The following is a 12,211-nucleotide window of genomic DNA, read 5'->3' on the forward strand; positions in this document are numbered from 1 at the left end:
CATAAAACAAGAAGTAGAATTTTGGGAGTACTCGTATTTGAGTAATTTATATTTGAGAACTTTGTCTACAAATCAAATTGCGTTGTGAAAAATTGAGTTCCGTCAATACTTTACTTCTATTTCTATTTTAGAATCATCCCAATAAAATTACCCTAGATTAAACCAAAATTTATTAGTAATAGAGGACATTTATTTGGGAAAAACATTTCGAGAGACTAAACTGGAAATAAATGAAAATCTGAAGAGAGCCATGAACCAAATTAAATAATAATATTCAAGATCATTCAACATCATTTTGTCAAATAAGTTAAAAATTGCACTGTTTTTTATAATTTGTATTTTTCAGTTTGATTGATGTTTTGTTTTTTTTTTTTGTATAATTATATAGCATGTGTACTGAATTTGTTTATACAGAAAGATTTAGATGAATTATAAGTACTACTACAATAACTTCGTACCAAAAACTAAAACTTAAACCAATTACAAAAAATAAAAGAAATATTAGAATCAAAAACTAATACATAACAATTATCACTAATAGAGAGTGGTAAAGCTATTTTCTTTACCATAAATATTAATTTTAAATTTTTACTGGGATTCGACAAATAATAATAATAATATACAAAACTAAATAACATTTGGTGCTGTCTAACATTCAGTACAGAACTTTAGTGGTGGGTGTTTTTTTTTTGTTTGTTAAATAGTTATATTTTATTTTTTACAAAATATTAAAAACAAAACAAAAATTAACTCAAAAAAAAACAGGGAAAAACACATAACAATCGATGATGGTGGAACATACATAGGGACGCGTCTTTGCATTCGAACAATAAATTCGTGCAATAAAGAATTATGTTCCATCATCAAATTGCATTGTCATCAACTACAAATAAAAAAATTATATTTATAACATGTATTCCAGCTGGAGTTTAGTTGAGTTTTAAAAGCTTTATTTTTGTTTGAAACCAAAACAAAACACATTTATGTATGTATGTTCTTAAGTTTGGAAAAATACAATTTAAAAAAAATCCTAACCTCGCCACCCAATAAATCCAAATCATGGGATCCGGCAGTTTTAATTATGTTGTAGATTTTAACGTACGGCGCCTTTATAAGCTGCGATTTTTGATTTATTAATTTTTGTTTTGGTGGAGCAGGCAATTTTTGGTAATATAGTTTGGATTGTTTTTGAGAGATTTTTCGATGGAGAAAGAAAATATAAATACACAAAAAATTATAAATAATAAAACAATACAAATTTGTATTTTCTTATTTTTAACACTTTTCTTTACCTCACCACCATCATTATTTTTATCTTGACAAGAGATGATGATTTTCTTTTTTTAAATTAATTAAAATCTTATAAACTAATTTAATTAATTCATTACTTTAAAATAAAATTAAATTGACACAACTCACCTCCCATGATTCATGTGTAATGTCACCCATTCCTTCACCTTCGTCGCTGTTGGTGCGACCATTTTTGATGTGACCGCTTTTTGTCCATTCTGTATCGTGTTGAATTAATTCAAAACCTCTTGTTTTAATTTGTTCTTCGTCAAGTTCGCCATATAAATGGGGAACCCATGTGTTAACAAAACGGTATAGTTCATCGACGCTAAAAATTATAAAAATTTCATATAAAATAAGTTATGAATACAAATAATAATTATTGGTGTGATAAAGTGGTACTGAAATATATGTCCACACAACAAAGTGTATAAATATACGTTGAGTTCTAAGCTTAATAAAATAATAAATTTGATAAATTGTTAAGTCCGCGGTTCAAGATTTCACTCCAATTTTATCCTCGTCCTCCTAGAAACCACAATTTTTCGATTTCTAGGGGTACCAACATTAAAGCTAAACGAATAAGTATTAAAACTAAATAATTAAAGAATTCCTACCTTCTAATTTGATGAGATTAATGAATATAACATGATATCCCAATTCTTTTTTAAAGTCATTCCATTAACATAAGGGTAGATTCGCAGATGTAAAAGTGAATTGGCGGTTTCCCATCGATGAAAAGCATTGATAAATATGTAATTTAAAAAACCTCAATGGATGCAGCAACATTTAGCACAATATTAAAAACATTAAATGGAAATGACCGTCAGGTGAATTTAGTCAATACTAAAAATTATTACTTAATTGATGAACTAATACTGCTTAGCTTGGAGGATAAAAATTATGGCAAATATATTAACGATACTTCTTTGCTATTTTTACAAAACAATTCCTCTTAAAAGGGATATTATCTCAAAAACATACAAAATAAAAGAAACTACAGCCTAGTTAAAATATAATAGGACAAGTGGTGATGAAAATTATGAAACTGTTTGAATTTTAAAAACTATTTAAAGAGCATTCTTATTCGTTATATGAAAGTTAAATTTCTAAAATAGAAAGTGTCTTTAAATCTAACCCAGATAGTTTTTTAGAATTTCGTAAATCGTAAATTACCCAAACTCTTTGTCAATTCACCTAGTCATGAGGGAAACTTCTTCAAAGAAGCGTTCATAGATACAAACGATGACTCTATACTCTTTTTCTTCTGAAATAATTTTTTTTTTTTTTACTTTAATTCAATTCATTTTGAAATAAACGAAGACACTACCCGTGTTTTTTTGGCATTCTATAAATAGTATAGTTACAAATTTCCAAGAAAACCCATCGGCAGTAACCAGATTTTTGTGTTTAAAAATTGGCGCAACTGAAAGAAGATCTTTCAGAACAATAATAAAAGAAACACACAAAAAGAAGAAAGTTTTGTAAAAAATAAAAATTAACTTTAGCAAAAAAAAAATAACTAAAACTAATAAAATGTACAACAATGGACAAGAAGAAATGGTAAGAAAACATCTGGAAATCGATATTCTATAAAAATCGTCGGTCGGGGATCGAAGTCGATTCAAAATTTGTGAAGAAAAACCTTTGTGGAGGAGTGTTTTACAGATAAAGCATTGTGGTCTGTTTATTTGCATGTTTGTGGAGAAAAAATATAGTTTTGTTTTAATCAAATTTAAAAAAAATGCACATGGATTGAGTAAGTAGCATATTCTTATATGGTGCTGAACTAATCAATTCTTCATTGTTTAACATGAATCAAACTATCTCACTAGCACTTCATAAGACACATCAAAGCACTATTTGCATTTTAGAAAGTGCTGTCAAACTTAATAATTTTCAAATCTTCTTGTGCGATGGAAACACTAAAAAGATTAATTTAATCTAAACTGAGATAAACCTTTGGTGAAAATATAGCAAAATTTATTTATCTTTTCTATCGTTTTCTCTTGCAAAATAAGCCCAGTTAATCCATTTTCATTAACAAAAGTAAATAATATCAACAGTAACAGATTGATTTTTTCCCCAATGCAAAACACATGATTCCAAATGCACAATTACTCAACGAACACTACCATCGAGATACGAATGCAATATCCATCGTACCATCATTTGAGAACGACATCACATAAGATCCATTCTAGACTCGTATAAATGTCAAAAACCCATCCGTAGTAAGATTCTACTTCAAATTTTATCGGTAGTATTCATACTGTGGATATTTTTGTATTGTATTCTGCTTTCCTTACATGGTACTTCAATTATATGTGATAAACAGCATGATTTCGTGAAAAAGAGTTTTGCAGTTCCTAATTTATTCAACTTTTAGTCCTTTTGTTTAGCTGTTTTTGAAAAACATGGACAAGTCGATTGTGTATTTACTGATTTTAGTAAAGCCTTTGACACGTCGTGTCACAATACATTAATTTTAGAGCTTTAACAATCAAGGTTTTATCAAAAACTTCTTATTGGATCTCATCCTATTTAATAACTAGAATTTACTGTGTAGTATTCGGATAAATTTGTTGTAAATTCTGGCGTCCTTCATGGAAGCCATTTATTTTATTTATAAATGATTTGGTTTTTCGATCATAAAAAATACGTCCGTTCTTATTTACGCAGATGTCATTAAACCCCCTGCTCTCAAAGGCTCTCTTTAATAAACCTTCCAACGCTCAACAGTCATAGAAAATAATTGCAGTGCTGTTTGATGGATGGAATTATTAATTGGTCAATGTCATCTCTATCAGTTCTAAATCAGTTAAATTTTTATTTTAGTTGTACAAGTATAAGATTCAGCAACAATTGTGCCACCAATAGATTTCAAAATATGGATTCATTGAGACGTTTCTAATAATATAGGTCTCAATGGGTCATATGCAAAAAGATGTGTTCAAGATCTTTACTCACTTTTCTAAGAACTTTCTTAGAGTAAGCAAAAAACAAACAGAGACCGAAATTGATCTAAAGCTGTGAGTTCGAACTCAAAGTGTTGAAATCTATCTCTCGACGAAAACTCTATGTGAAAAAGTTCTAGTTTTTATATGCAAAGAGATGAGCTCGATTGCATGAGATCGATCTCACAAATTGTTAAGAATGGGTTTCGTCTTACTCAGTTGATAAACAACCATCAAAATGACCGAGTTTCTGAATAATTTTGTTACAAATCGTATTTATAAAAATAGAAGACGTCTAATTGGTGAAGATTTTCAAAAATTTTATGGATTTCGTGAAACAGGTGTGCAATTATTGACAGATGAGTTTTTGGGCCAAACCCTGGTGGTTCTTTGACTCATGAAGAAAAAATGAGAATTTTTCTGCGTTATTTAGGAGATCCGGGATTCAAAGCGGTGTTGGTGAAGGCGTTGGTGTCAATCAATCAACGATATCTAGGGTGGTACAGCAAGTCGCAACAAAAACTACAAGCCGTGTAACTAATTGGATCATATTCCTACACACTTCTGAAGAAATAGAAGAAGCGCAAAGGTTATGGAGCAGTAAGTATGAGTTTCCTTACGCCATTGGTGCTCTGGATTGAACACATGTGCATATAAGGAAACCACTCTATCACCGCGAGGAGTACGTCAACCGCAAAGGATAAAACTCAATAAATGCTTTAATGATTTTAAGCATAGCATTTTTTGGTTCTTGTCTTTAAGAATGGTAACTGCGACTTCTTCAGTAAAACTTTATTTAGATTCAGTTCTTTTACCAGAAATTCAATGATATGGTCAGCATTATTGTTAATAATTACACTTTCATTTTCGCTTTCAGAAGACATATTTCCTTCTTGACTCTGACCGCACAGAAACTTCTGTTTTAACTAGTGCAAGTGCATACAAAGTGCTTTGCGATCGTTTTCATATCACTGAGTCAAGTCCGAGTCTGCTCGACCGATCTCATATGCGAGTTCAAGCTCGTCAGCTCTGACTCTGGGAACTTTCTCATCTTTTAGCATATGACCCAATGTGTTACACCAATTATGGGACACATCCCATACAATTATGTCCATACTCTTTTTTCGTTGTTTGTAAATTGTATAATTTTGAAAACTGTATCATATAATAGAAATAAATTGTATTGATATGTTAGAAATACTTCCTCCTTAAATATTGAAGATATTTTGTATAAATTGATTGGGTAATTTTAAATATAGGAAAAACAAATTTGAATACAACTTTGGCAGTTACAGTGGTATTAGTACTATCGATTAGAAAGATCTCGACTAAATCTAAACAATGCAAAATCAAATTAAATGAGTAGATAGTCTATTAATTTGTAATTGTGGGATTACAAAGTTAAGTATTGAGTCACTATCACAATTATGTTCCCATAAATTATGGTTATCATTATTTATATAAAATGACGTATTCAATTCCGAATCGGATTTTTTTTTATTTATATAGGCTCCGCGATTTAAGGTTTTTTGTCAACTAGTGCTTATTTCGTGAATGGTAACTCTTAGCTCATGTCTGATAATTTGTTTAATCCTTTCGCTGATCCAATATGGTTGTGTATACGATTCAACAACGCTAAGAGGAAATGACGATTTTGCCAAAATCTTGGCGGGTATGTAAACATTCCAAATTGTTGCATTTGATACACACAAAATCTGCACGCATACATCGAATAGCCGATTAACCCAAAACGAGTCACTGTTGAGGTCACCATTGGTATAATTGGACAATTTTTCTTCGAAAATGAGCAGGGAGTGGCCGTTACAGTCAATAGCGATCGTTATCGGCCTATGTTGAACGAATTTTTGTTCACAAAACTTGAAGAGGAGGATATTTGCAATATTTGGTTTCAACAGGACGGCGCTACGTACTGTCAATCATTAAATTGATCAGTAAATCTAAATTAAATTCACTTGTGAGCAACAAACTTAAGTATTTAATTTGTTACTTATTTAAATGATTGCATTGTTTTGTTATCAGATATTTCCCTTCAGATGAGTAAGTTTAATTCTTATTTCGTGACCTTTTTTATCTAAGTTATACTCAAAAGTAAAGTCGCCGTGTAGTCAATTTTCTGAAAATACAATGTACTTTTACATTACAATAATTAAAGATGTGTACTTACCGATTTTTCGGAACGCTGAACCAATATTCTGGTCTTAATTTATTCTTTCCATACGACATCACTGACGTCGGTAGTGGAATTGCTTTTCCAATTGGTTTTCCCATACGTAGTCTCAGATATAGTGGAGGATCAGGACAAGCTCTTGCTGGTCTTGGAATAAGTTCTATTTTTTTTTTGTTGATTGAAGGGGACGGAAAAATAAAAGAAAAATAAAGAGATATTTGATTAATTAAAAAGAAACAAGTGTAAAACACAAATAAAATTGACAACAATACACCTGTGGGTGTGGATAGAGGGTAGTTTATAATAGAGAGACGTATACACATAGTTACAGGTTGAGAATTGATTTAAGTTTTTTTTTTATAGGTACACATAGAATACAAGTGGATGTGGTATAGTTTTTGTTTAAGTTGCTTTTCTGTGATGCGCATGCAGTTCGATAGATTTTTATGATAAAATATAATATGTACAAAAAAAACATCATAATTAGTTGAAATTAAATCATGCATGAAAAAACACATTTTAATTGGAGAAACAAATCAGATTGGAGGATTAATTAAAAAAAAAAAACAGTGATATAATAGAAAAAAAAAACTAGCCAAAATTCTAAACTATCATCTCTGTGTATTTGGTATTGAATTTAGAGGTGTTAATCACCTGTTTAGAAATACAAACACAAATTTGTTCCAATAAGATTTGAAAAAAATTATGTCGGACGATCGAGGAATTTTAAGTTCGATCACAAATACAGAGAAGATTGTTAAGGATTTTGGTAGAAGATTATGAGTTTTTGCAAGTTTTTTTTAAATTATTGGAGCTAGGCCAATTTTTTGAATTAAATGAAAAACATGTGCTGTTGGCTTAATGCGGTTGCCTTTCGCAGGAGAGGAGCTCGAAATTAAACTCAGAAGTTTAAGAAATAATATAATCTCTATTACACAATTTACTAAGTGGAAGATCCATCAAATTTATTTGATTTTAAAACTATAGAATAGGTCTCGGGTGAACTTAAAAGAAACAGAAGGACATAGGACAAGAACATCTTAAGGTTAAAAATAAAACAAATTGATGGTTCTTAATTAGTTTGTAGTATTTCTTCCAGGGCAAATTACTGGGGCTTACTCCAGAAATTTGGTATAATTACATATATATATATTTTAATTACTAAAAATTTTGTATCCCATGAAAGTATGGAGCGTTTTAAGATATTTTTTAAATTTGTTTATATGTAGGTACTCTCCCCGAAACGTTTTTTATTGAAATAGAATTTCCAAGCTAAGATCGTTTCTATTATCTTTTCGATCACTGTCTATTTATTTAATCCGTTAATTATCTAACTGTCTGGTAGCAGATTTATGTTATTAAAAACTATTATTTCAAAAACTAATAAACGTTTCAGGGTCACCGAGGTGTTTATCAAGAGTTACGATTCAAATAGTTCAAAAACTCAAAAAAGTGATTTTGTTACACTCAAAAAGTTTTGTGATCCTTTTCATACTGAAAATTCCATTTTTTGGAGCGATGAGGCTCATTTTTAATATTTCAATTTCAATAGTGACATCGTTTTCATCGCACATGTGATTTCATCAGGATTGGCTACCACACGCACGGTTAGGGATTCGATGAATTTGCTTAGAAAGCTTTCCTTCAAAAACTTATAAGTCACTTTTGGGGATATCCCGTGTCCCCCGACTTAAATCCAAATGGTTTTTTTTGTATGTGAAGCTAAAAGAATTTTTTTTTCAGAAATCAGTGCAATTGAATCAAGTTTACAGCATCGTGTGGTGCGTAACACGAGGCTCCGTTCTGAACAGTGCATGCAACTCGATCGAAAACATTTGGATGACATAATGTTCGAAAAATTGAAATCCCTCTGTTGTTAAATATTTCAAATAAAGGTTAGATTAGGTTAGGTTAGGTTATAGTGGATGTTCAAGATGGAAACGGACACACTTAGGCCAGTTTAATGGCCCATTGTGATACCACAAGAATCTTGAGGCTTCCTCCTAAGCTCAATGGAACCAGCTTGAGCCCCTTACGAAACGTGAGAGGCTGATTATACCGATATGATTTAGATCGTTTAAATCGTTAAAGAAGAATTCTCCTAGGTAATTCTTGCGTTTTCGAGCTAGAGCAGGGCATGTGCAGAGAAGATGAAGAACCGTTTCTTCCTCTTCCTTGTCCATACAGAGAGAGCAAGCACCTTGAACGTTTTATATCCAGTGTTGGCCAGATGTTTTTTGTGGCTTGACACGTGGAGATGTTGTTCCACCTGGTGCCTGCCCTCCTCGCATCGTCTTGCATTAGCAACAGTTTACAAGTAGCGATTGGTATGCCTGTACTTGCCAAACGTGGTAGGATGGGCTGTACTGTATCGTTCCTTGCGAGTTCATCTGCCTTACAGTTACCTGGAATGTCTCTATGGCCCGGCACCCAGCCAAGGTGAATATTAAACTGTTGCGCCATCTCCATTAGAGATGATCGACAGTTATGGACTGTTATAGAGTTTGTAGAGACAGAGTCCAGAGATTTGATAGCGGCCTGGCTGTCAAAGAAAATACGGATATCAGATGTTGAAATCACGTTTTCTTTGAGCCAAGACAAGACTTCTTCAATAGCCAAAAGTTCCGACTGGAACACGCTACAATGATTGGGAAGGCGGAATGAGAGACTTAATTTCAGTCGTTCAGAGTACACACCTCCACCAACCCCTTCTTTGGTTTTTGAGCCATCTGAATGAAGAATGTCCTATCCTCCCAAAAAGATTTGGTAGGTATAGAAATCTGGAAGTTTCTGTCGAATTGTAGTTGGGGGATGGTGTAGTCTGTGTGCTTTGGAATTGATTCTAAGTACCTTAGAATTACGGAGTGGCCAATGTTGTTGTTAGTCCACTGCGACGAAGCATTGAGGCGAATAGCAGAGCTTGCAGCTATTTGTTTGCTAAATATGTCAAGAGGTGTAAGGTAGAGCAAGGTGTCCAGTGCTGCAGACGGGGTCGTGCGAAGCGATCCGCTTATACATAGGCAGGCTGAACGTTGGACTTTATTTAACTTATCCCTGTTTATACCTTTCTCTAAAGCAGTCCACCATACTGCTACACCGTACGTTAAAATCGGTCTGATTACCGATGTGTATAGCCAATGCGTGATTCTGGGTTGTAAACCCCATTTATTACCAATAGCTTTTTTGCAAGAAAAGAGAGCTACAGTAGCTTTTTTGACTCTTTCCTGTACGTTGCGTTTCCAATTTAGTTTTTTGTTTAAGACAAGACCTAGGTATTTAGCCTCGTCTGAGAATTTTAATTGGATTCCTTTAATGTAAGGAGAGTTGACAAATTTTGTATCTCCTCGAAAATAAGACCAGATCGGTTTTGTGTGGGTTAACACCCAGTCCACACCGATCAGCCCAAAGTATTAGTCTGTCCAAGGCATTTTGTAAGAGTTCTTTTAGGATATTAAGATGCTTTCCTGAAACTGCTTTAGCAACGTCGTCCGCATAGGCTATCACTATGAAACCCTCCGCATCCAGACTAGTTAGGACTTCAATCACCACTAGGTTCCAGAGGAGAGGGTATAGAACACCACCTTGCGGTGTCCCTCTACTAACGAATCGTCTGCTAGAAGAGTTGCCCAGTTTTGAGTTAATTATCCTGCTAGTAAGCATTAAATGAATTAACTCCCGAAGCGAACTCTCTACATTTAGAGATGTTAGTGCAGAGGTGATTGCAGATGTGTCCACGTTGTTAAAGGCACCTTCGATGTCAAAGAAAGCAACAATAGTGAACTCTTTATGATGGAGGCAATATTCGATGGTGCGTACTAAAGTGTGTAACGCTGTTTCCACCGATTTACCTTTACAGTAGGCATGTTGAGACGAAGAGAGAAGTCTTGTATCGATACGTGCCCTTAAATGGATATCAACCAATCTTTCCAGGGTCTTAAGAAGGAATGATGATAGACTTTTAGGTCGTAGATCTTTAGGATTGACTTGGGAGCATTTACCTGCTTTAGGTATAAAAACAACTTTAACTTCTCTCCATGCCGAGGGAACATGGACCAGGTAAAGACAGCTGGTAAAAATTGCCTCAAGGATTGGTGCAATTATATCAGAAGCCTTTTGTAATTCGGCTGGTATTATTCCATCTGGTCCTGCAGCTTTAAATGTTTTGAAGATGTTGAGAGCCCGTTGTAGCTTATCCTTTGTGATCAGACCTTGTGGATATGTTGTATTTGAACTTGAACGTATAAAACTGTTGCAAGTTTCGTTAAGAGAACTACCAGGAAAGTTAGTGTCCAATAGTAAGTTCAGCGATTCATTTCTTTGAATTTGTCCAGGAGCTGTCTGTATTTTTCAAGCAGCTTGGCATAGCTGGATTAGTTGAAAGAATTTTCCGTAACATAGAGGCTTCAGAAGTTTTTTCTATCATGCCACAGAAGGATCGCCAAGAAGATCGCTTGGATTTCCTTAGTGCCTTCTTGTAGATTCTTAGGGATTCTTTGTAGGAGTCCCAATGAGATGCTAGTCTTGCAGCTTTGGCCCGGTTGAAAAGTTTCCTGCATTCCTTCCTGAGCGAGTCAAGCTCTGAGGCCCCGTTGTGGTTTCCTCTATATAAATAAAACAATATATCAAAAAAATGTTGTATTTGATTTTGAAAATATAATTCTGCTGCCAGACACCCTGTATTTATACAGCACTTCACATTAATTTGGGTTTTGACTGCAGCGATAGATGCTACCAGCGTTCAATTAGTTTCTTACAGAAACATAAGGTGCATTTATTCGAGTGCAATTGAGTCTGAATAAGACATTCGAGAAATAGTTCCATGCTCTATGTGAATGTGACCTAGTTTGAAATGTAATACAGTCTTAAACAAATGTTTCGAACAAAATAAGAACGAATCTTAAAAACTCTAAAACTTATTCATTGAAATGGTCTACACGCTTTACTCAAATGTGCACCATTTAAATAATTGAATTTAAATAAGGAAACGCAAAATTATTAAGCATAAAGCAAAACTCTTACATTTCATTAAATTATTCTTAAGTGAACCAATAACAAATTCAAAATATTTAAAGTTTTATAAATACAAACGGTATTTTTATTTTTAGCCCAAAATATTTAACGGTTTTATTGTTGCAAAAACAGCATTTCCTGTATGTGTCATATTTTTTTTTGTCAACCAAAACAAGAATAAAATATAATTGTTTACCAAGTTTTGTATTCTTGTCAAATTTACAAAAACAGTTAATATTTTTCAAATAAAATACGCTAATAATATCATTTAAGTGCTAATCAAAATTTTCCAACGTTTTATATTTGCTTACAAAGAAACCATTCATTTGTTTTAATAGGCTCTAGTTGAAAGAATTGTTTGTTTACAGTTTTCTTTAATACATTATTAATATTATTTATACCTTATTATTCTATTGTAAATATTTTTAAATTAATAATAATGAATATGTTAACTCATATATTAAAGAGTCTGAAATCAAAATTTGACAAGTCAATAAAAAGAATATCTCGAGATATCTCGAAGGCATCTTCTTTTGTTGTTATTATTCTTGCTACCATTAGTTGATATAACATTTTTTTCTTGTATTTTGATATCATTAAAGTTGATAAAAAATTAAAAACCGGTACAATATAAAGATAAATATTGTAAACAAACTTTCAAGAAATAGGATGGCGTCTTATAAGAGCGAACATAAACACACAACAAGATAACAATACGCATAAAATAAGTATTGTATTTTTTTTCTTTTGGGGAATTTGACTTAAT

General features: G+C 32.6%; 1 protein-coding gene across 17 annotated transcripts in view; it reads right to left on the bottom strand.

Annotated features, from left to right (window-relative positions):
* Nucleotides 1–12,211, bottom strand: part of LOC129954025 (TLD domain-containing protein 2) — a 331,572-nt gene that overhangs the window by 69,251 nt on the left and 250,110 nt on the right. For 11 of the 17 annotated variants that reach the window (XM_056067629.1, XM_056067634.1, XM_056067630.1 and 8 more), the window contains 3 exons: nt 6,433–6,595; nt 1,420–1,618; nt 1,036–1,116 (listed from right to left, as the gene is read on the bottom strand). In XM_056067629.1, coding sequence (XP_055923604.1) covers nt 1,036–1,116; nt 1,420–1,618; nt 6,433–6,595 — 443 coding nt within the window. The remainder of the gene's footprint in view (nt 1–1,035; nt 1,117–1,419; nt 1,619–6,432; nt 6,596–12,211) is intronic. The other 6 variants (XM_056067627.1, XM_056067648.1, XM_056067628.1 and 3 more) reach the window with 1 other exon arrangement.

The sequence above is a fragment of the Eupeodes corollae genome, chromosome 1, assembly GCF_945859685.1.
Source record: "Eupeodes corollae chromosome 1, idEupCoro1.1, whole genome shotgun sequence".
Taxonomy (NCBI): Eukaryota; Metazoa; Arthropoda; class Insecta; order Diptera; family Syrphidae; genus Eupeodes; species Eupeodes corollae.